The sequence below is a fragment of the Perca fluviatilis genome, chromosome 12 (assembly GCF_010015445.1).
Source record: "Perca fluviatilis chromosome 12, GENO_Pfluv_1.0, whole genome shotgun sequence".
Lineage (NCBI taxonomy): Eukaryota > Metazoa > Chordata > Actinopteri > Perciformes > Percidae > Perca > Perca fluviatilis.
The window spans coordinates 32,857,452-32,882,702 of record NC_053123.1 but is presented as its reverse complement, the minus strand read 5'-3'; the positions used below and the strand labels follow the sequence as shown (position 1 = coordinate 32,882,702).

Genomic DNA, 25,251 nt, shown 5'->3' with positions numbered 1-25,251 from the left:
TCCTGTGAGCACTCCAAGTATGTAACCCATATCTATGATGTTGCCTACATGGCTCTAATGTGATTAAGTGATAAAGGAGTTGAATTTATTCTCGTCATTTCAACTTTATTCTCGAAATGCAAAATTAATAAAAAAATCGTAATTGTTTCCCCTTGATGTGGCCCTAATGCTCCGTCATATTGAAGCAGTGCATGCTTTCCTAACAATTTTTCTTCTCCAAATGATATATTTTAAAGAGTCCAATAGTGTTTTGCCAACAAGTCTTCCAAACCATGCGACCACATCAATTGATTGTTCCTATCCTCTTGTACGACCCACGGGAGCGTTTCATAAATTAGCGCCCCTAGTGGTGGCATCCTCATATCTAAAATGGAGAATGTAACGGTCCCGGTTTTAAACACAAGTCATAACTACTACGGCCACTAATGGGCGATCACCACTATAAACGTCGTAATTGCTGCTGGAACTAAAAAAACTTGGGAAAGTTTGCCGTGGGAGGTCTGTGTTGATCTGTTGTGAAGGACTCAGACAGCCTCTTCAACACAAACTAAATATTCACGTTCAACCAGAAGCCCATGGACAAGATATGTGCCATCACGAGGAAGGAGTTTCAGTGTGTTTGTGTCTCAGGGTGATGGCGGAGTTTGAACAGCTTCCTGCTCACCTGACGGAGCAGCCACACCTCTTTTCCATGGAGGACCTGTTGAGGGTGAAGAAGGGTCAGTTTATGGCCCAGGCCAGAGCGCTGCTACACTCTGCCATCGACCATGTTGAAAACTGTGAGGTCAGCACGGAAATCTACAAAAAACATCCAGTATATTTCTATTATAGTATTTTATTTTTGTTCCTTAATCTTAATGATTTATAGAGTATATATCTGCTATATATCTGATATCTAGTTAGTTTGTGTTATTGTGTGACTTTGGTGTTTTTATGAGGATGATATCGGATTCACTATATACATAAATGCATTATGTATGTCACGGCCTTCTGTAGCAAATAGAGATTCTCAGGTGTGAAAGATCACATACTTGTTTGTTGTTTGAGAGGCTGTTGTCCGTGCCCTCACTGTGGAATCAAACCTCTCTGATCTGAACCATCCTTCTGACTTTTTTCACACAGTTGTGTCTGGCCAGAGGTTTTATCTGTGAGTTCTGCAGGGAAAGAGACATCATCTTTCCTTTTCAGAGTGACACGTGTAAGCGCTGTCCAGGTAAGCACTGACACATGGTTGTTACTTTTAAAGTAAAGGACAGGGTTACCCCCTAGAAAGGTTGTTTAGCACGGTGAATAGTCATGTTTTTTTTCCAATGAGGGTCCAGCTGGGGACAGTAACAGACTGATTGCAGCGTTAATGAACAGCCCGATAGTTTCTGTGATAACGAGACATAGACAGATTCGCGAAATTGAGAATTTAAAAACGCTATAAAACAGATTCCATAGGGCCCTATATTAAGTCAGTGCTAAAAGCTAACTGGAGATTGCGGTTAGGGGTTAGGGTTAGAATCTAACTGGGGTTTCAGGGTTAGGGTTAGAATTTAACTGGGGGTTTATTAACTGGGGTTTCAGGGTTAGGGTTAGAATTTAACTGGGGGTTTATTAACTGGGGGTTTAGGGTTAGGGTTAGAATTTAACTGGGGGTTTATTAACTGGGGTTTCAGGGTTAGGGTTAGAATTTAACTGGGGGTTTATTAACTGGGGGTTTAGGGTTAGGGTTAGAATCTAACTGGGGTTTCAGGGTTAGGGTTAGAATTTAACTGGGGGTTTATTAACTGGGGGTTTAGGGTTAGGGTTAGAATCTAACTGGAGACTCGAAAGTATGACTACGTCTAAGTTTCCAATCAAGCCAGTCCTGCGTTTGTTTATCACATCCACCCCCCCAATCCACTCCTTAGGCAAAAATCTGGCACTCTAACACTACATCTTACTTCCTGCCTTGCAAGCAGGTACATCATTATTGTAGTTATGAAATTATCAACTGTATTAATTTTGCTTGTTGTTTTACAGTGTGCAGGGCCTGCTTTCACAAACGTTGCTTTGTGGAAAAGAAGTGTCCCAAATGTGCACGGATCCAATCACGGAAAAAATGTCAAGATGGATTTGTGAAGTGACATCTGAACGGCTGCAGCTATGATTCATCTGCATTACTTTTTATCTCTGTTTCACATAAAGCACTGATGCATTTCTGTGACCATCCCCTTTTCAAAATCAGGGAATACAAACTCATGTGTTCAAATATTTCATGTTTCCTGTGGAAATTAAAGAGTGAATTCTTTCTTCAAGCTACAACAGACTTATGTGCAAAACCCTTTCAAATTGTCTTTTGTCATTTCCATGTTTTTTTTGTATGCTGTTTGTATGGTGTTTTTTGTATGGCAGCCATTCTCCCTAACTTTGATACCTCAACAATTCACAAAGACTTCGAAACCAAAGCAGGCTTCTGTCTCTCAGTTTCAGATAATTGTGTCCTTCACTTCTGGCGACTTTTAAAGAATGAAAATAACAAATGAATAAGTACACTGCAACATTTTAGGTTAAATTATAGAATAATTTGCCCGTCTGGCTTGAGGATTTCTCTCTCTTAGTACTTTTCATATTTCTCTCTGTCTGAGGAGGACTCAGCTCTCTTTCGAGTCACATGCATGCCACAAAAAAACATTTGGTGTAGCTGTATTGTCTGGATAGAAAAGTAGACGTTAAGAGTTGTAGGGCTTAAACTTGCTGTGCAGTGACAGAAACCGGTTGAGATGACAAAAAGGAAAAAAAGTATGAAAATTTGTCATAAATTGGGAGAAATACAGGGGAGTTGTGACCCTGGGAGGAAACAGGGAGAGGGCAACCAGGTGCCAAATGGAGGTGAACTTTGCCATTGGCGGGTAAAACTCCAACCCGGTCTCACGGCAGTTCGTGTAAATGTCCACGTTATTCTTAATCTATTGATACGTGTTCACGGAGACGTTTTTCTCGTTTTTTACGTGTAACTGTCACGTTATTTTTACGTGTAACTGTCACGTTATTTTCTCGGGAAAGGACGGCGGGGGCCGAAAAAGGTCGCTCCATAAGCCGGGGCGCCGCGAGCGGCCCACGGGCGGCGGCCCGCTGGGGACGCCCCACAAACGGGATGGCGGAGGTTGGGTTTAGGAAAAACTTACGGGGAAAGGGCGCTCTTAAAAACCCCGGGGAAGGGCGCCTTAAACGCCGGGGGGAAACGCCACAGTAACACGCGGGACAAAACGCCACACGCAGGGACGCCATCCCAGGGAAACAAAGCGCCGCAAACGGGGCGCGATCCCCCCTCGCCCGGGTGAAAGTTCTGTGTTGTTTGACCCATCCACCACCCCGACCAACCTCCCTATGCGGATTTTCGGCTTTTTATATTACTCCCTACAATTTCGTTCTGTGGCCACGAAATATGCTTCCCATTGAAAATAATTACTTCACATTTTAGTGTTGTCCGCCACGTAAAAAACGACAAAAACGTCTCCGTGAACACGTATCAATAGATTCAAATAACGTCACATTTACACGAACTTCCATGAGACCGGGCTGAAAACTCTCAATCTGCCATGTTGGCTGGTAGCCAATGAGAATTGAGTGACTCAGTTGTTTTTTGCCACTTACTGTTGTTCTTTTCACATTTCAACCAAGTCTGTGATTTCCTAGAACTGAGCTAAAAAATGTGGCGGCACATCACTGGGGTGAAGAGGCCGGCTAAAACATTCAACTGACAAAAAGATGAGGATCATTCATAGAAAAGTAAAAGAAGAAATTTTCAATAACAAGTGGAGAGTTGGCGACAATGGCGAGCTTCGTGGCTTATTTACGACAGGACTTAATCGTAATAACTTGACAACACTTAAATGTGTATTCTTAACAAATTCAAGAACAATGCTGGTGCTTCCTTTGAGCCAAACATTGTCTGGTAAAAAGCCTGTGTGGCTGGTGGCCAAAAAAGTTAACTTCAGGCCCTGCTTACAACCATATGGTACTAAAATGAAAAACTGCATTCAAACAAAGTAGTCTTCAGCAAGTTTAAAGAGGCAAAGTTAATGTGAATGCTACTGTATGATGTCTTAATTAGCAGAGCTAAAACTGAAGTGCCAAACTCATCTCCCAATAGATCAGTGTTTGATGGGCTAAATGACCATTTACTTTGTTGTGTATAGTGGGCATCGTCAGACACACAAACAGTTCCCAACAGGTCCCGTGAGATTTGATTTGCCTCTCTATGAACAATGTTTTGCAGCCCATTAGTGGCTCCTAAAGGTGGTGTGCTGAACCCCTCTGGACAGGAAGTTTGTTCACACCTGCATGGGTTAGTCAGGTGATGACATCTCGACCAATGAGGTGTCACTGCCAGCAGAGGTGTGAAGACAAACAAGCATCAGCATGAACTCATTAACATATGATGTAATCATTACTGAACAGGACTGTTTTTTCAGTTGATATTGTGTCTGAGAATGCAATAATTTAATCAAGTGGAATTTTTTTGATTTCTTTTAAATAAAAAGGGGATTCAATTAGCATGTGTAATGTGAGAGGGGTTGCTGCCAGTCACAAATCCACAGAGAATTATCTCCTGACTCACGTGTTCAATTGCAAATATTTCATGTTTCCTGTGGAAATTAAAGAGTGAATTCTTTCTTCAAGCTACAACAGACTTATGTGCAAAACCCTTTCAAATTGTCTTTTGTCTTTTCCATGTTTTTTTTGTATGCTGTTTGTATGGTGTTTCTTAGAGTCACACTGATGGACTGCAGCCATTCTCCCTAACTTTGATACCTCAACAATTCACAAAGACTTCGAAACCAAAGCAGGCTTCTGTCTCTCGGTTTCAGATACTTGTTTCCTGCACTTCTGGTAGCTTTTAAAGAATGAAAATAAATTAATAAGTACACTGCAACATTTTAGGTTAAATTATAGAATAATTTGCCCCTATGGCTTGTTTATTGTTGTCTGGATAGAAACGTAGACGTTAACAGTTGTAGGGTTTAAACTTGCTGTGCAGTGACAGAAACAGGTTGAGATGACCAAAAAAAACGGTGAGATAATTTGTCATAAATTGGGAGAAATACAGGGGAGTTGTGACCCTGGGAGGAAACAGGGAGAGGGCAACCAGGTGCCAAATGGAGGTGAACTTTGCCATTGGCGGGTAAAACTCTCAATCTGCCACCGTTGGCTGGTAGCCAATGAGAATTGAGTTACTCAGTTGTTTTTGCCACTTACTGTTGTTCTTTTCACATTTCAACCAAGTCTGTGATTTCCTAGAACTGAGCTAAAAATGTGCGGGCACATCACTGGGGTGAAGAGGCCGGCTAAAACAGAATGTACGGAAGGGGCCATAGCAATTGAGCAAAGAATTACATAAGGACACAAAGTATAAGACCCAAATTCCGTGTAAGAAAGCAGGTTGGGGGTGGTGGTTTGGGTCAAACAAACACAGGACCGTGTCCTGTTTGAAAATAAAAGTAGTGGGGCCCGTTTTTCTTGCCAACAACAGGGCGTTAATTCATGTAATGCTCCTATGGGTCGTATTAGAGGGTAGGGATAAAACAACTATATTGTCATATGGTTTGAAAGACTTGTTGGACCCTTTATTATCCTACTGGTTCTACTACTGGATGTTTTGATCCTGCAGGGTGGGTGGTTAACGTTAGGGCTGAACGATTAATTGCATTTGCGATAATATCGCGATATGTTAAAATGCGATTTCTAATGTCGCAAAGGCTGCGATTTGGTCTCCGATTTGAAGACTTCGGGCGAAAAAATCAGTCTGCACTACGCAGAGAAAGCATCAACTTAGCACGCTTAACGCTACACTGTACCTTGAGCTGATCTCTGTCATTCAAACTATTCTGAGTTGAAGTTTAAAACTTTTACAGCCATTTTAATAAAATGAAGGGTTTTGTTTGGGCTCGAGTCCATACATGCAGTTAATGGATACAGGCACGCAGAACTGAAGGCTCGGTTGGCAACGAGATAGCTCTGATTAGCGGTTAGCTCCGGTTAGCGGTTAGCTCCGTTATAAAGATATAAAGATATGGGTGGAGGAGCTGCCACTGAGAGGGGTAACAATCAGACTGATAAATGACGGTTTGGGGAGCTTTCACAGCAGCGTGGCCGCGGCGGTGTTTCAACGGTTTTATTAGTACAGTTAATCCCACGGCAAGACCACAGCAACTAACGTAACGATAGCCTCTCTGAGCAAGTGCAGTGTTGACGGTGTCGGCACGCAACTTCACGAGGGGAGGGCGGAGCGCCCTCCTCTGTGCACTGTAAAAAAATATGTGTGTGTATGTATATATATATATATATATATATGTATGTGTGTATATATATATATATATATATATATATATATATATATATATGTATATGTATGTATGTATGTGTTTTTACTTATTTAACTGTCTAGTGTGTAATTGTGTGTTGTTCATACTATACAATGATTTATTGTTTGTCTTTGTTGAATAATACAGAAGACAAAGAGCTTAAAAAATAATCGAATATCGAATCGAATCGCAATATTTGGGGAAAAAATCGCAATTAGATTATTTTCAAAAAATCGTTCAGCCCTAGTTAACGTCCAATGGTGTTATTTTTTTAGTGCTTAACGACAAGACTGCGCCAGCCAAATTCAATCAGACTGTAATGGAGATGATAGATGTGAGGTGGGAAGGACCGAGGCTTGCTAATTGCTGGACTATGCTCGCAGGCCGAGAATCAGAATAGTCAGCAGGAAATCAACCAGGTGGCTAGCGGGCAACTTGCTTGACTCCAAAGAGGTGCTAGAGGGCCCATGGAAGCACTGGAGATCTGGGAGCAAATTTTGGAAGATTCAGAGGAGACTGGAACATGCTAAAGAGAGCCAGGTTGTGGAGCAGAGCTTTCATACAAACTCACGTGTTCAATTGCAAATATTTCATGTTTCCTGTGGAAATTAAAGAGTGAATTCTTTCTTCAAGCTACAACAGACTTATGTGCAAAACCCTTTCAAATTGTCTTTTGTCTTTTCCATGTTTTTTTTGTATGCTGTTTGTATGGTGTTTCTTAGAGTCACACTGATGGACTGCAGCCATTCTCCCTAACTTTGATACCTCAACAATTCACAAAGACTTCGAAACCAAAGCAGGCTTCTGTCTCTCGGTTTCAAATACTTGTTTCCTGCACTTCTGGTAGCTTTTAAAGAATGAAAATAAATTAATAAGTACACTGCAACATTTTAGGTTAAATTATAGAATAATTTGCCCCTATGGCTTGTTTATTGTTGTCTGGATAGAAAAGTAGACGTTAAGAGTTGTAGGGTTTAAACTTGCTGTGCAGTGACAGAAACAGGTTGAGATGACCAAAAAAAAAAAACGGTGTGATAATTTGACATAAATTGGGGAAAAACAGGTGAGTTGTGACCCTGGGAGGAAACAGGGAGAGGGCAACCAGGTGCCAAATGGAGGTGAACTTTGCCATTGGCGGGTAAAACTCTCAATCTGCCACGTTGGCTGGTAGCCAATGAGAATTGAGTGACTCAGTTGTTTTTTGCCACTTACTGTTGTTCTTTTCACATTTCAACCAAGTCTGTGATTTCCTAGAACTGAGCTAAAAAATGTGGCGGCACATCACTGGGGTGAAGAGGCCGGCTAAAACAATCAACTGACAAAAAGATGAGGATCATTCATAGAAAAGTAAAAGAAGACATTTTTAATAACAAGTGGAGAGTTGGCGACAATGGCGAGCCCGTGGCTTATTACGACAGGACTTAATCGTAATAACTTGACAACACTTAAATGTGTATTCTTAACAAATTCAAGAACAATGCTGGTGCTTCCTTTGAGCCAAACATTATCTGGTAAAAGCCTGTGTGGCTGGTGGCCATAAAAGTTAACTTCAGGCCCTGCTTATAACCTTATGGTACTAAAAGGAAAAACTTTCAAACAATGTAGTCTTCAGCAAGTTTAAAGAGGCAAAGTTCATGTGAATGCTACTGTATGGTATCTTAATTAGCAGAGCTAAAACTGAAGTGCCAAACTCATCTCCCAATAGATCAGTGTTTGATGGGCTAAATGACCTTTTACTTTGTTGTGTATAGTGGGCATCCGACACACAAACAGTTCCCAACAGGTCCCGTGGAGATTTGATTTGCCTCTCTATGAACAATGTTTTGCAGCCCATTAGTGGCTCCTAAAGGTGGTGTGCTGAACCCCTCTGGACAGGAAGTTTGTTCACACCTGCATGGGTTAGTCAGGTGATGACATCTCGACCAATGAGGTGTCACTGCCAGCAGAGGTGTGAAGACAAACAAGCATCAGCATGAACTCATTAACATATGATGTAATCATTACTGAACAGGACTGTTTTTTCAGTTGATATTGTGTCTGAGAATGCAATAATTTAATCAAGTGGAATTTTTTTGATTTCTTTTAAATAAAAAGGGATTCAATTAGCATGTGTAATGTGAGAGGTGTTGCTGCCAGTCACAAATCCACAGAGAATTATCTCCTGACTCGCGGTTCAATTGCAAATATTTCATGTTTCCTGTGGAAATTAAAGAGTGAATTCTTTCTTCAAGCTACAACAGACTTATGTGCAAAACCCTTTCAAATTGTCTTTTGTCTTTTCCATGTTTTTTGTATGCTGTTTGTATGGTGTTTCTTAGAGTCACACTGATGGACTGCAGCCATTCTCCCTAACTTTGATACCTCAACAATTCACAAAGACTTCGAAACCAAAGCAGGCTTCTGTCTCTCGGTTTCAGATACTTGTTTCCTGCACTTCTGGTAGCTTTTAAAGAATGAAAATAAATGAATAAGTACACTGCAACATTTTAGGTTAAATTATAGAATAATTTGCCCCTATGGCTTGTTTATTGTTGTCTGGGATAGAAACGTAGACGTAACAGTTGTAGGGTTTAAACTTGCTGTGCAGTGACAGAAACAGGTTGAGATGACCAAAAGGAAAAAACGGTGAGATAATTTGTCATAAATTGGGAGAAATACAGGGGAGTTGTGACCCTGGGAGGAAACAGGAGAGGGCAACCAGGTGCCAAATGGAGGTGAACTTTGCCATTGGCGGGTAAAACTCTCAATCTGCCACGTTGGCTGGTAGCCAAAGAGAATGAGTTACTCAGTTGTTTTTTGCCACTTACTGTTGTTCTTCTCACATTTCAACCAAGTCTGTGATTTCTTAGAACTGAGCTAAAAATGTGGCGCACATCACTGGGGTGAAGAGGCGGCTAAAACAGAATGTACGGAAGGGGCCATAGCAATTGAGCAAAGAATTACATAAGGACACAAAGTATAAGAGCCAAATTCGTGTAAGAAAGCAGGTTGGGGTGGTGGTTGGTCAAACAAACACAGGACCGCGGTCCTGTTTGAAAATAAAAGTAGTGGGGCCGTATTTTCTTGCCAACAACAGGGCGTTAATTCATGTAATGCTCCTATGGGTCGTATTAGAGGGTAGGGATAAAACAACTATATTGTCATATGGTTTGAAAGACTTGTTGGACCCTTTATTATCCTACTGGTTCTACTACTGGATGTTTTGATCCTGCAGGGTGGGTGGTTAACGTTAGGGCTGAACGATTAATTGCATTTGCGATAATATCGCGATATGTTAAAATGCGATTTCCTAATCGCAAAGGCTGCGATTTGGTCTCGATTTGATGACTCGCGAGAGCAAATCAGTCTGCACTACGCAGAGAAAGCATCAACTTAGCACGCTAACGCTACACTGTACCTTGAGCTGATCTCTGTCATTCAAACTATTCTGAGTTGAAGTTTAAAACTTTTACGCCATTTTAATAAAATGAAGGGTTTTGTTTGGGCTCGAGTCCATACATGCAGTTAATGGATACAGGCACGCAGAACTGAAGGCTCGGTTGGCAACGAGATAGCTCTGATTAGCGGTTAGCTCCGGTTAGCGGTTAGCTCCGTTATAAAGATATAAAGATATGGGTGGAGGAGCTGCCACTGAGAGGGGTAACAATCAGACTGATAAATGACGGTTTGGGGAGCTTTCACAGCAGCGTGGCCGCGGTGTTTCAACGGTTTTATTAGTACAGTTAATCCCACGGCAAGACCACAGCAACTAACGTAACGATAGCCTCTCTGAGCAAGTGCAGTGTTGACGGTGTCGGCACGCAACTTCACGAGGGGGAGGGGCTGGAGGCAGCTCCTCTCTGTGCACTGTAAAAAAATATGTGTGTATGTATATATATATATATATATATATGTATGTGTGTATATATATATATATATATATATATATATATATATATATATATATGTATATGTATGTATGTATGTGTTTTTACTTATTTAACTGTCTAGTGTGTAATTGTGTGTTGTTCATACTATACAATGATTTATTGTTTGTCTTTGTTGAATAATACAGAAGACAAAGAGCTTAAAAAATAATCGATATCGAATCGCAACGCAATATTTGGGGAAAAAATCGCAATTAGATTATTTTCAAAAATCGTTCAGCCCTAGTTAACGTCCAATGGTGTTATTTTTTTAGTGCTTAACGACAAGACTGCGCCAGCCAAATTCAATCAGACTGTAATGGAGATGATAGATGTGAGGTGGGAAGGACCGAGGCTTGCTAATTGCTGGACTATGCTCGCAGGCCGAGAATCAGAATAGTCAGCAGGAAATCAACCAGGTGGCTAGCGGGCAACTTGCTTGACTCCAAAGAGGTGCTAGAGGGCCCATGGAAGCACTGGAGATCTGGGAGCAAATTTTGGAAGATTCAGAGGAGACTGGAACATGCTAAAGAGAGCCAGGTTGTGGAGCAGAGCTTTCATACAAACTCACGTGTTCAATTGCAAATATTTCATGTTTCCTGTGGAAATTAAAGAGTGAATTCTTTCTTCAAGCTACAACAGACTTATGTGCAAAACCCTTTCAAATTGTCTTTTGTCTTTTCCATGTTTTTTTTGTATGCTGTTTGTATGGGGTTTCTTAGAGTCACACTGATGGACTGCAGCCATTCTCCTAACTTTGATACCTCAACAATTCACAAAGACTTCGAAACCAAAGCAGGCTTCTGTCTCTCGGTTTCAAATACTTGTTTCCCTGCACTTCTGGTAGCTTTTAAAGAATGAAAATAAATTAATAAGTACACTGCAACATTTTAGGTTAAATTATAGAATAATTTGCCCCTATGGCTTGTTTATTGTTGTCTGGATAGAAAAGTAGACGTTAAGAGTTGTAGGGTTTAAACTTGCTGTGCAGTGACAGAAACAGGTTGAGATGACCAAAAGGAAAAACGGTGTTAATTTAATTTGACATAAATTGGGAGAAAAACAGGTGAGTTGTGACCCTGGGAGGAAACAGGGGAGGGCAACCAGGTGCCAAATGGAGGTGAACTTTGCCATTGGGCGGTAAAACTCTTCAACTGCCACGTTGGTTAGCCAATGAGAATTGAGTGACTCAGTTGTTTTTGCCACTTACTGTTGTTCTTTTCACATTTCAACCAAGTCTGTGATTTCCTAGAACTGAGCTAAAAATGTGGCGGCACATCACTGGGGTGAAGAGGCCGGCTAAAACAATCAACTGACAAAAAGATGAGGATCATTCATAGAAAAGTAAAAGAAGACATTTTTAATAACAAGTGGAGAGTTGGCGACAATGGCGAAGCTCGGGGCTTATTTATTAACAGGACTTAATCGTAATAACTTGACAACACTTAAATGTGTATTCTTAACAAATTCAAGAACAATGCTGGTGCTTCCTTTGAGCCAAACATTATCTGGTAAAAAGCCTGTGTGGCTGGTGGCGCACAAAAGTTAACTTCAGGCCCTGCTTACAACCTTATGGTACTAAAAGGAAAAACTTTCAAACAATGTAGTCTTCAGCAAGTTTAAAGAGGCAAAGTTCATGTGAATGCTACTGTATGGTATCTTAATTAGCAGAGCTAAAACTGAAGTGCCAAACTCATCTCCCAATAGATCAGTGTTTGATGGGCTAAATGACCTTTTACTTTGTTGTGTATAGTGGGCATCGTCAGACACACAAACAGTTCCCAACAGGTCCCGTGAGATTTGATTTGCCTCTCTATGAACAATGTTTTGCAGCCCATTAGTGGCTCCTAAAGGTGGTGTGCTGAACCCCTCTGGACAGGAAGTTTGTTCACACCTGCATGGGTTAGTCAGGTGATGACATCTCGACCAATGAGGTGTCACTGCCAGCAGAGGTGTGAAGACAAACAAGCATCAGCATGAACTCATTAACATATGATGTAATCATTACTGAACAGGACTGTTTTTTCAGTTGATATTGTGTCTGAGAATGCAATAATTTAATCAAGTGGAATTTTTTTGATTTCTTTTAAATAAAAAGGGATTCAATTAGCATGTGTAATGTGAGAGGTGTTGCTGCCAGTCACAAATCCACAGAGAATTATCTCCTGACTCACGTGTTCAATTGCAAATATTTCATGTTTCCTGTGGAAATTAAAGAGTGAATTCTTTCTTCAAGCTACAACAGACTTATGTGCAAAACCCTTTCAAATTGTCTTTTGTCTTTTCCATGTTTTTTTTGTATGCTGTTTGTATGGTGTTTCTTAGAGTCACACTGATGGACTGCAGCCATTCTCCCTAACTTTGATACCTCAACAATTCACAAAGACTTCGAAACCAAAGCAGGCTTCTGTCTCTCGGTTTCAGATACTTGTTTCCTGCACTTCTGGTAGCTTTTAAAGAATGAAAATAAATTAATAAGTACACTGCAACATTTTAGGTTAAATTATAGAATAATTTGCCCCTATGGCTTGTTTATTGTTGTCTGGATAGAAACGTAGACGTTAACAGTTGTAGGGTTTAAACTTGCTGTGCAGTGACAGAAACAGGTTGAGATGACCAAAAGGAAAAAACGGTGAGATAATTTGTCATAAATTGGGAGAAATACAGGGGAGTTGTGACCCTGGGAGGAAACAGGGAGAGGGCAACCAGGTGCCAAATGGAGGTGAACTTTGCCATTGGCGGGTAAAACTCTCAATCTGCCACGTTGGCTGGTAGCCAATGAGAATTGAGTTACTCAGTTGTTTTTTGCCACTTACTGTTGTTCTTTTCACATTTCAACCAAGTCTGTGATTTCCTAGAACTGAGCTAAAAAATGTGGCGGCACATCACTGGGGTGAAGAGGCCGGCTAAAACAGAATGTACGGAAGGGGCCATAGCAATTGAGCAAAGAATTACATAAGGACACAAAGTATAAGAGCGCCAAATTCCGTGTAAGAAAGCAGGTTGGGGTGGTGGTTGGGTCAAACAAACACAGGACCGTGTCCTGTTTGAAAATAAAAGTAGTGGGGCCGTATTTTCTTACAACAGGGCGTTAATTCCGATCGTTAAGTGCTCCTATGGGTCGTATTAGAGGGTAGGGATAAAACAACTATATTGTCATATGGTTTGAAAGACTTGTTGGACCCTTTATTATCCTACTGGTTCTACTACTGGATGTTTTGATCCTGCAGGGTGGGTGGTTAACGTTAGGGCTGAACGATTAATTGCATTTGCGATTAATATCGCGATATGTTAAAATGCGATTTCCCTAATCGCAAAGGCTGCGATTTGGTCTCGATTTGAAGACCTTCGAGCAAATCAGTCTGCACTACGCAGAGAAAGCATCAATAGCACGCACACCGCTACACTGTACCTTGAGCTGATCTCTGTCATTCAAACTATTCTGAGTTGAAGTTTAAAACTTTTACAGCCATTTTAATAAAATGAAGGGTTTTGTTTGGGCTCGAGTCCATACATGCAGTTAATGGATACAGGCACGCATGAAATGAAGGCTCGGTTGGCCCGAGATAGCTCTGATTAGCGGTTAGCCCGGTTAGCGGTTAGCTCCGTTATAAAGATATAAAGATATGGGTGGAGGAGCTGCCACTGAGAGGGGTAACAATCAGACTGATAAATGACGGTTTGGGAGCTTTCACAGCAGCGTGGCCGCGGTGTTTCAACGGTTTTATTAGTACAGTTAATCCCACGGCAAGACCACAGCAACTAACACTAACGATAGCCTCTCTGAGCAAGTGCAGTGTTGGCGGTGTCGGTACGCAACTTCACGAGGGGAGGGGCTGGAGGCCGCTCCTCTCTGTGCACTGTAAAAAAATATATGTGTGTATGTATATATATATATATATATATATGTATGTGTGTATATATATATATATATATATATATATATATATATATATATATGTATATGTATGTATGTATGTGTTTTACTTATTTAACTGTCTAGTGTGTAATTGTGTGTTGTTCATACTATACAATGATTTATTGTTTGTCTTTGTTGAATAATACAGAAGACAAAGAGCTTAAAAAAATAATCGAATATCGAATCGCAATCGCAATATTTGGGGAAAAAATCGCAATTAGATTATTTTCAAAAATCGTTCAGCCCTAGTTAACGTCCAATGGTGTTATTTTTTTAGTGCTTAACGACAAGACTGCGCCAGCCAAATTCAATCAGACTGTAATGGAGATGATAGATGTAGGTGGGAAGGACCGAGGCTTGCTAATTGCTGGACTATGCTCGCAGGCCGAGAATCAGAATAGTCAGCAGGAAATCAACCAGGTGGCTAGCTGGGCAACTTGTTTGACTCCAAAGAGGTGCTAGAGGGCCCATGGAAGCACTGGAGATCTGGGAGCAAATTTTGGAAGATTCAGAGGAGACTGGAACATGCTAAAGAGAGCCAGGTTGTGGAGCAGAGCTTTCATACAAACTCACGTGTTCAATTGCAAATATTTCATGTTTCCTGTGGAAATTAAAGAGTGAATTCTTTCTTCAAGCTACAACAGACTTATGTGCAAAACCCTTTCAAATTGTCTTTTGTCTTTTCCATGTTTTTTTTGTATGCTGTTTGTATGGTGTTTCTTAGAGTCACACTGATGGACTGCAGCCATTCTCCCTAACTTTGATACCTCAACAATTCACAAAGACTTCGAAACCAAAGCAGGCTTCTGTCTCTCGGTTTCAAATACTTGTTTCCTGCACTTCTGGTAGCTTTTAAAGAATGAAAATAAATTAATAAGTACACTGCAACATTTTAGGTTAAATTATAGAATAATTTGCCCCTATGGCTTGTTTATTGTTGTCTGGATAGAAAAGTAGACGTTAAGAGTTGTAGGGTTTAAACTTGCTGTGCAGTGACAGAAACAGGTTGAGATGACCAAAAGGAAAAAACGGTGTGATAATTTGACATAAATTGGGAGAAAAACAGGTGAGTTGTGACCCTGGGAGGAAACAGGGAGAGGGCAACCAGGTGCCAAATGGAGGTGAACTTTGCCATTGGCGGGTAAAACTCTCAATCTGCCACGTTGGCTGGTAGCCAATGAGAATTGAGTGACTCAGTTGTTTTTTGCCACTTACTGTTGTTCTTTTCACATTTCAACCAAGTCTGTGATTTCCTAGAACTGAGCTAAAAAATGTGGCGGCACATCACTGGGGTGAAGAGGCCGGCTAAAACAATCAACTGACAAAAAGATGAGGATCATTCATAGAAAAGTAAAAGAAGACATTTTTAATAACAAGTGGAGAGTTGGCGACAATGGCGAGCTTCGTGGCTTATTTACGACAGGACTTAATCGTAATAACTTGACAACACTTAAATGTGTATTCTTAACAAATTCAAGAACAATGCTGGTGCTTCCTTTGAGCCAAACATTATCTGGTAAAAAGCCTGTGTGGCTGGTGGCCATAAAAGTTAACTTCAGGCCCTGCTTACAACCTTATGGTACTAAAAGGAAAAACTTTCAAACAATGTAGTCTTCAGCAAGTTTAAAGAGGCAAAGTTCATGTGAATGCTACTGTATGGTATCTTAATTAGCAGAGCTAAAACTGAAGTGCCAAACTCATCTCCCAATAGATCAGTGTTTGATGGGCTAAATGACCTTTTACTTTGTTGTGTATAGTGGGCATCGTCAGACACACAAACAGTTCCCAACAGGTCCCGTGAGATTTGATTTGCCTCTCTATGAACAATGTTTTGCAGCCCATTAGTGGCTCCTAAAGGTGGTGTGCTGAACCCCTCTGGACAGGAAGTTTGTTCACACCTGCATGGGTTAGTCAGGTGATGACATCTCGACCAATGAGGTGTCACTGCCAGCAGAGGTGTGAAGACAAACAAGCATCAGCATGAACTCATTAACATATGATGTAATCATTACTGAACAGGACTGTTTTAACAGTTGATATTGTGTCTGAGAATGCAATAATTTAATCAAGTGGAATTTTTTTGATTTCTTTTAAATAAAAAGGGGATTCAATTAGCATGTGTAATGTGAGAGGGGTTGCTGCCAGTCACAAATCCACAGAGAATTATCTCCTGACTCACGTGTTCAATTGCAAATATTTCATGTTTCCTGTGGAAATTAAAGAGTGAATTCTTTCTTCAAGCTACAACAGACTTATGTGCAAAACCCTTTCAAATTGTCTTTTGTCTTTTCCATGTTTTTTTTGTATGCTGTTTGTATGGTGTTTCTTAGAGTCACACTGATGGACTGCAGCCATTCTCCCTAACTTTGATACCTCAACAATTCACAAAGACTTCGAAACCAAAGCAGGCTTCTGTCTCTCGGTTTCAGATACTTGTTTCCTGCACTTCTGGTAGCTTTTAAAGAATGAAAATAAATTAATAAGTACACTGCAACATTTTAGGTTAAATTATAGAATAATTTGCCCCTATGGCTTGTTTATTGTTGTCTGGATAGAAACGTAGACGTTAACAGTTGTAGGGTTTAAACTTGCTGTGCAGTGACAGAAACAGGTTGAGATGACCAAAAGGAAAAAACGGTGAGATAATTTGTCATAAATTGGGAGAAATACAGGGGAGTTGTGACCCTGGGAGGAAACAGGGAGAGGGCAACCAGGTGCCAAATGGAGGTGAACTTTGCCATTGGCGGGTAAAACTCTCAATCTGCCACGTTGGCTGGTAGCCAATGAGAATTGAGTTACTCAGTTGTTTTTTGCCACTTACTGTTGTTCTTTTCACATTTCAACCAAGTCTGTGATTTCCTAGAACTGAGCTAAAAAATGTGGCGGCACATCACTGGGGTGAAGAGGCCGGCTAAAACAGAATGTACGGAAGGGGCCATAGCAATTGAGCAAAGAATTACATAAGGACACAAAGTATAAGAGCGCCAAATTCCGTGTAAGAAAGCAGGTTGGGGTGGTGGTTGGGTCAAACAAACACAGGACCGTGTCCTGTTTGAAAATAAAAGTAGTGGGGCCGTATTTTCTTGCCAACAACAGGGCGTTAATTCATGTAATGCTCCTATGGGTCGTATTAGAGGGTAGGGATAAAACAACTATATTGTCATATGGTTTGAAAGACTTGTTGGACCCTTTATTATCCTACTGGTTCTACTACTGGATGTTTTGATCCTGCAGGGTGGGTGGTTAACGTTAGGGCTGAACGATTAATTGCATTTGCGATAATATCGCGATATGTTAAAATGCGATTTCCTAATCGCAAAGGCTGCGATTTGGTCTCGATTTGATGACTCGCGAGAGCAAATCAGTCTGCACTACGCAGAGAAAGCATCAACTTAGCACGCTAACGCTACACTGTACCTTGAGCTGATCTCTGTCATTCAAACTATTCTGAGTTGAAGTTTAAAACTTTTACAGCCATTTTAATAAAATGAAGGGTTTTGTTTGGGCTCGAGTCCATACATGCAGTTAATGGATACAGGCACGCAGAACTGAAGGCTCGGTTGGCAACGAGATAGCTCTGATTAGCGGTTAGCTCCGGTTAGCGGTTAGCTCCGTTATAAAGATATAAAGATATGGGTGGAGGAGCTGCCACTGAGAGGGGTAACAATCAGACTGATAAATGACGGTTTGGGGAGCTTTCACAGCAGCGTGGCCGCGGTGTTTCAACGGTTTTATTAGTACAGTTAATCCCACGGCAAGACCACAGCAACTAACGTAACGATAGCCTCTCTGAGCAAGTGCAGTGTTGACGGTGTCGGCACGCAACTTCACGAGGGGGAGGGGCTGGAGGCAGCTCCTCTCTGTGCACTGTAAAAAAATATGTGTGTGTATGTATATATATATATATATATATATATATATGTATATATATATATATATATATATATATATATATATATATATATATATATGTATATGTATGTATGTATGTGTTTTTACTTATTTAACTGTCTAGTGTGTAATTGTGTGTTGTTCATACTATACAATGATTTATTGTTTGTCTTTGTTGAATAATACAGAAGACAAAGAGCTTAAAAAAATAATCGAATATCGAATCGCAATCGCAATATTTGGGGAAAAAATCGCAATTAGATTATTTTCAAAAATCGTTCAGCCCTAGTTAACGTCCAATGGTGTTATTTTTTTAGTGCTTAACGACAAGACTGCGCCAGCCAAATTCAATCAGACTGTAATGGAGATGATAGATGTGAGGTGGGAAGGACCGAGGCTTGCTAATTGCTGGACTATGCTCGCAGGCCGAGAATCAGAATAGTCAGCAGGAAATCAACCAGGTGGCTAGCGGGCAACTTGCTTGACTCCAAAGAGGTGCTAGAGGGCCCATGGAAGCACTGGAGATCTGGGAGCAAATTTTGGAAGATTCAGAGGAGACTGGAACATGCTAAAGAGAGCCAGGTTGTGGAGCAGAGCTTTCATACAAACTCACGTGTTCAATTGCAAATATTTCATGTTTCCTGTGGAAATTAAAGAGTGAATTCTTTCTTCAAGCTACAACAGACTTATGTGCAAAACCCTTTCAAATTGTCTTTTGTCTTTTCCATGTTTTTTTTGTATGCTGTTTGTATGGTGTTTCTTAGAGTCACACTGATGGACTGCAGCCATTCTCCCTAACTTTGATACCTCAACAATTCACAAAGACTCTTGAAACCAAAGCAGGCTTCTGTTCTCGGTTTCAGATACTTGTTTCCTGCACTTCTGGTAGCTTTTAAAGAATGAAAATAAATTAATAAGTACACTGCAACATTTTAGGTTAAATTATAGAATAATTTGCCCCTATGGCTTGTTTATTGTTGTCTGGATAGAAAAGTAGACGTTAAGAGTTGTAGGGTTTAAACTTGCTGTGCAGTGGCAGAAACAGGTTGAGATGACCAAAAGGAAAAAACGGTGTGATAATTTGACATAAATTGGGAGAAAAACAGGTGAGTTGTGACCCTGGGAGGAAACAGGAGAGGGGCAACCAGGTGCCAAATGGAGGTGAACTTTGCCATTGGCGGGTAAAACTCTCAATCTGCCACGTTGGCTGGTAGCCAATGAGAATTGAGTGACTCAGTTGTTTTTGCCACTTACTGTTGTTCTTTTCACATTTCAACCAAGTCTGTGATTTCCTAGAACTGAGCTAAAAAATGTGGCGGCACATCACGGGGGGGGGAAAGGGGGGGTAAAACAATCAACTGACAAAAAGATGAGGATCATTCATAGAAAAGTAAAAGAAGACATTTTTAATAACAAGTGGAGAGTTGGCGACAATGGCGAACTCGTGGCTTATTTACGACAGGACTTAATCGTAATAACTTGACAACACTTAAATGTGTATTCTTAACAAATTCAAGAACAATGCTGGTGCTTCCTTTGAGCCAAACATTGTCTGGTAAAAAGCCTGTGTGGCTGGTGGCCATAAAAGTTAACTTCAGGCCCTGCTTACAACCTTATGGTACTAAAAGGAAAAACTTTCAAACAATGTAGTCTTCAGCAAGTTTAAAGAGGCAAAGTTCATGTGAATGCTACTGTATGGTATCTTAATTAGCAGAGCTAAAACTGAAGTGCCAAACTCATCTCCCAATAGATCAGTGTTTGATGGGCTAAATGACCTTTTACTTTGTTGTGTATAGTGGGCATCGTCAGACACACAAACAGTTCCCAACAGGTCCCGTGAGATTTGATTTGCCTCTCTATGAACAATGTTTTGCAGCCCATTAGTGGCTCCTAAAGGTGGTGTGCTGAACCCCTCTGGACAGGAAGTTTGTTCACACCTGCATGGGTTAGTCACATGATGACATCTCGACCAATGAGGTGTCACTGCCAGCAGAGGTGTGAAGACAAACAAGCATCAGTATGAACTCATTAACATATGATGTAATCATTACTGAACAGGACTGTTTTTTCAGTTGATATTGTGTCTGAGAATGCAATAATTTAATCAAGTGGAATTTTTTAGATTTCTTTTAAATAAAAAGGGATTCAATTACCATGTGTAATGTGAGAGGTGTTGCTGTCAGTCACAAATCTACAGAGAATTATCTCCTGACTCTGCAGCTCCTCTCAGCTCTACAGACTGTTTTACTGTTTTGTACAACTGTTTTTAACTCACTGGTATTTTGGTTTTAAGGCCCAAACCTTTACTGTTTTTGTTCACTCTCACAGCTCTTATAATAATAATCATAATAATAATTCTATACATTTATAATAATTTCACAAATATGCCTTATGATGCCAGACGCTCACCTCTCATCAGAGTCCATTTCAGGACTCTAAAACCCACTGTACCAAAGAGTTTGGTGTAGCTCAGCAGCAAATAGACAGTTAGAGACCAGCTGGTGAATAAAGTGGAGGATTTGGCAGGTGAAGAGGGTTTTAGTGCTGCCGGAGTGCACCAGACTGTACTGAAGGGACCATAGCAATTGAGCAAAGCATTACATAAGGACACAAAGTATAATGGTGCGTTCTTTTTGTCTTGTAATCGCGACTAGTAGCTCGAGCGTGACGTCACATCCGTGTCGAAAAACGAATAAGCGGGTTGTTGCATTCTTTTTGTCACACAATACTACGAGTCGGAGAAAAGATGGATTTTTGTAACATTTTTAGTAACATTTAGGATTCTATTCACCCAGTTATTGACATATTACACACATATATTTCACAGTTTGATACATGAAAATTACGTTTTGATTAACGTTAACGTTAGGCTACTGCTCTGCTTTCTGCTCAAGACTCGGCTTAAAGCCATTGTTGTCATATAGCAACCGAGCGTCTCTAGCCAATTTCAGCTGCAGAAGCTACAAAATAACTAATTAGGCGGTATTTATGCCTATAGGTAGCAGTATACAGCGCTATGTGTACGACTTCTTCATTTGGTTACAACAAAGACAAAAGTGCTTAAAATTGTAGATAACCACAATGTTTACTACGTGTGATGTACGACGTAGCCATCTTTGAAAGTGAGCTCGGGGTCCTCTGAGTTCAGACGACTTGACGAGTCGTAAATACGACCTCGGGGGCGTTCTTTTTGCAACTTCCGGGTCGTAACTCAGGAAAACAACTCGTAAAACGACTTCGGTGGACAAAAAGAACGCACCATAAGAGCGCCAAATTCGGTGTAAGAAAGCAGAGGGGTATTGCACAAAACCAGGATAAGGGATTAAGCCGGGATATTCAGGTTATCCTGGATGAATTTAGCTTTAACTTGGTTGCACAAAAGCAGGTTGAATTAAACCCAGCCAAGTAACCATGGCGATTTATCCTTTGCAGCTAGCCTGGTCCAGAGCAGGCTAACAGCCAGGCTAAGATTAATCCTGGAGTCTGATGTGTTAAATCAGCTGACGCTCTGATCCGAAATAAACGTGTTTAACAGTTATTCCGTTGTCTTCTGAATGTGTTCTGCTTTATTTTTATTAACATGCGTTACTTGTCACTATTGCTGTCACGAGTTTGATTTAAATCCTACTACTGCAGTTGTTGAGATGGTAATGGTAAAAAGTGGGACGATACGGAGGAAATGGGGTTCCTCCGCTGCTGTCCGTCGTGAAGCTGCCCCCCCCGGTGTAACACGGGAGGCGGGGGGGGAGGGGATACTCCCACACCGTGCAGCGCACTCTAAAAGCGGACTTTAGCATCAATAACGACGACAATGGCACCTGATCAAATGTCCTTCTTAATCATTTTATTTTGGTGCTGTCACTTGTCATCTTGGAGCTTGGGAGTGAGAAAAACAAAAAACATGAATAATAACAGGCTAAATTGTTTTACAGATATGCTTACAGTGTGTATTGAAGTCACTTCTTTTTCTAGTTTTTGTCCAGTCATGCTTGTTCTGTTTGAACATTAATTGTAGAAAGATATTTAGAATTAGACATAGCTTATGGAGATCTGTGCATATGGTTGTAAAACATATTCTCGCATTATGAATAAGCTTTGAAATTAAGCCTAGTCCTTATAAATTTCCCAGGAACAAGAATTATTGTTTTTTTATTTATATAGTGCTTTACAGGCTACTCAAAGACACTTTACACTAAAACCAGCACATTTAGCGCATAAAAACACATACCAACACATAAAACAAGCATATTAAAGCAATTAAAACGTGGAGTGACTAAGTAGATTTTTTTTTTTAATCCATACGTATTCAGTCGGTCCGTTATTGTCTGTCGGGCTTTTTTTCCGTTTGATAACAGCCGTATTTCCCTTTTTGCATATTATATGTTTCACCTCCTCGTAAATTTCCATTAGAAGCGGCTGCTCAGCAGGTGAAACATATGCTGCACACGTCTTTTCCATTTCTGCATCAGTAAATCTGTGATCGATATCGTGGTCTATTTAAGAAATCCGTGAACGTGCACTTATCCCAGCTATGTACACCTGGCTTGACATACAGTGCCTTATGGTGAGTATTCGCCCCTTGAACGTTTCGACCTTTTGCCACATTTCAGGCCTCAAACATAAAGATATAAAACTGTAATTGTTTGTGAAGAATCAACAACAAGTGGGTCCCAATTATGAAGTGGAATGAAATTCATTGGCTATTTCAAACTTTTTAACAAATAAAAACTGAAAAAGTGGGCGCGAAAATTATTCAGCCCCTTCCTACTTTCAGTGCAGCAAACTCTCCAGAAGTTCAGTGAGGATCTCTGAATGATCCAATGTTGACCTAAATGACTAATGATGATAAATAGAATCCAGCTGTGTGTAATCAAGTCTCCGTATAAATGCACCTGCTCTGTGATAGTCTCAGAGGTCCGTGTAAAGCGCAGAGAGCATCATGAAGAACCAGGAACACACCAGGCAGGTCCGAGATATATGTTGTGCAGAAGTTTAAAGCGGATTTGGATACAAAAAGATTTCCCAAGCTTTAAACATCCCAAGGAGCACTGTGCAAGCGATAATATTGAAATGGAAGGAGTATCAGACCGCTACAAATCTACGAAGACCCGGCCGTCCCTCTAAACTTTCAGCTCATACAATGAGAAGACTGATCAGAGATGCAGCCAAGAGGCCCATGATCACTCTGGATGAACTGCAGAGATCTACAGCTGAGGTGGGAGACTCTGTCCATAGGACAACAATCAGTCGTATACTGCACAAATCTGGCCTTTATGGAAGAGTGGCAAGAAGAAAGCCATTTCTTAAAGATATCCATAAAAGTGTCGTTTAAAGTTTGCCAAAAGCCACCTGGGAGACACACCAAACATGTGGAAGAAGGTGCTGTGGTCAGATGAAACCAAAATCGAACTTTGTGGCAACAATGCAAAACGTTACATGTTGTTGCGTAAACAACACAGCTCATCACCCTGAACACACTATCCCCACTGTCAAACATGGTGGTGGCAGCATCATGGTTTGGGTCTGCTTTTCTTCAGCAGGGACAGGGAAGATGGATAAAATTGATGGGAAGATGGATGGAGCCAAATACAGGACCATTCTGGAAGAAAACCTGATGGAGTCTGCAAAAGACCTGAGACTGGGACGGAGATTTGTCTTCCAACAAGACAATGATCCAAAACATAAAGCAGAATCTACAATGGAATGGTTCACAAATAAACATATCCAGGTGTTAGAATGGCCAAGTCAAAGTCCAGACCTGAATCCAATCGAGAATCTGTGGAAAGAACTGAAAACTGCTGTTCACAAACGCTCTCCATCCAACCTCACTGAGCTCGAGCTGTTTTGCAAGGAGGAATGGGCAAAAATGTCAGTCTCTCGATGTGCAAAACTGATAGAGACATACCCCAAGCAACTTACAGCTGTAATCGCAGCAAAAGGTGGCGCCGCAAAGTATTAACTTAAGGGGGCTGAATAATTTTGCACGCCCAATATTTCAGTTTTTATTTGTTTAAAAGGTTTGAAATATCCAATAAATTTCGTTCCACTTCATGATTGTGTCCCAACTTGTTGTTGATTCTTCACAAAAAATTACAGTTTTATATCTTTATGTTTGAGGCCTGAAATGTGGCAAAAGGTCAAAAAGTTCAAGGGGCCGAATACTTTCGCAAGGCACTGTAGCTTCACCTACTTATCCTGGCTCGGCAAACGTGCAACCGATTAAGCTGCGATGAGTGGATCACACTAAGGCAAGCTGCGCTTTTTCATTTATCCTGGATTTCTTTATTCTACTTTTGTGCAATAGGCCCCAGGTTGGGGTGGTGGTTGGGTCTAACAAACACAGGACTTTCAGCCAGGAGACCAGGGACCGTGTCCTGTTTGAAAATAAAAGTAGTGGGGCCGTATTTTCTTGCCAACAATAGGGCGTTAATTCATGTAATGCTCCTATGGGTTGTATTAGAGGGTAGGAATAAAACAGTTATATTGTCATATGGTTTGGAAGAGTTGTTGGACCCTTTATTATCCTACTGGTTCTACTACTGCATCTTTTGGTCCTGCAGGGTGGGTGGTATTTTTTTAGTGCTTAACGACAAGACTGCGCCAGCCAAATTCAATCAGACTGCAATGGAGATGATAGATGTGAGGTGGGAAGGACAGAGGGTTGCTGATTGCTGGACTATGCTCGCAGGCCGAGAATCAGAATAGTCAGCAGGAAATCAAGCAGGGGGCTAGCGGGCAACCTGCTTGACTCCAAAGAGGTGCTAGAGGGCCCCTGGAAGCGCTGGAGATCTGGGAGCAAATTTTGGAAGATTCAGAGGAGACTGCCCAGCCAGCAATGACATGTGGGGCCCAGTTGAGGGCTTCATGGGCAGCAAATGTGGGCCCCATTATGGGCTTGCACCCGGGATCCACATTGGGGCAAGCCGTGGAAGCCCAGACATACTAAAAGTGGGACCTGTAAGGGTACTGCATGGGTCTTAATTGGGCACTTCATGTCAGACCCATTTGGGACCCACCTGCCCAAATGGGTCTAAAGTGGGCTTGCACCTGGGATCCAACCATGGCTACCCAGATGGGCTTTAAATGGGCTCTGTAAGGGTCTTATGTGGGTCCTAACTGGCTAATTCATGACAGACCCATTTGGGCCCCACCTGCCTAAAGGGCGTTTAAAATGGGCTTGCACCCAGGATCCACACGGGGGCCA

At 41.1% G+C, this 25,251-nt stretch overlaps 1 protein-coding gene across 3 annotated transcripts in view; it reads left to right on the top strand.

Moving 5' to 3' along the window:
* The window catches only part of rubcnl (rubicon like autophagy enhancer), a 49,587-nt gene extending 47,150 nt beyond the window's left edge, over window positions 1–2,437 (top strand). For 2 of the 3 annotated variants that reach the window (XM_039818883.1, XM_039818884.1), the window contains exons 15-17: window positions 631–784; window positions 1,123–1,213; window positions 2,008–2,437. In XM_039818883.1, coding sequence (XP_039674817.1) covers window positions 631–784; window positions 1,123–1,213; window positions 2,008–2,111 — 349 coding nt within the window. In that variant the 3' untranslated portion in view covers window positions 2,112–2,437. Of the gene's footprint in view, window positions 1–569; window positions 785–1,122; window positions 1,214–2,007 lie in introns of those variants that run through there. The other variant, XM_039818885.1, reaches the window with a different exon arrangement.
* Window positions 2,438–25,251: the final 22,814 nt, after the last annotated feature.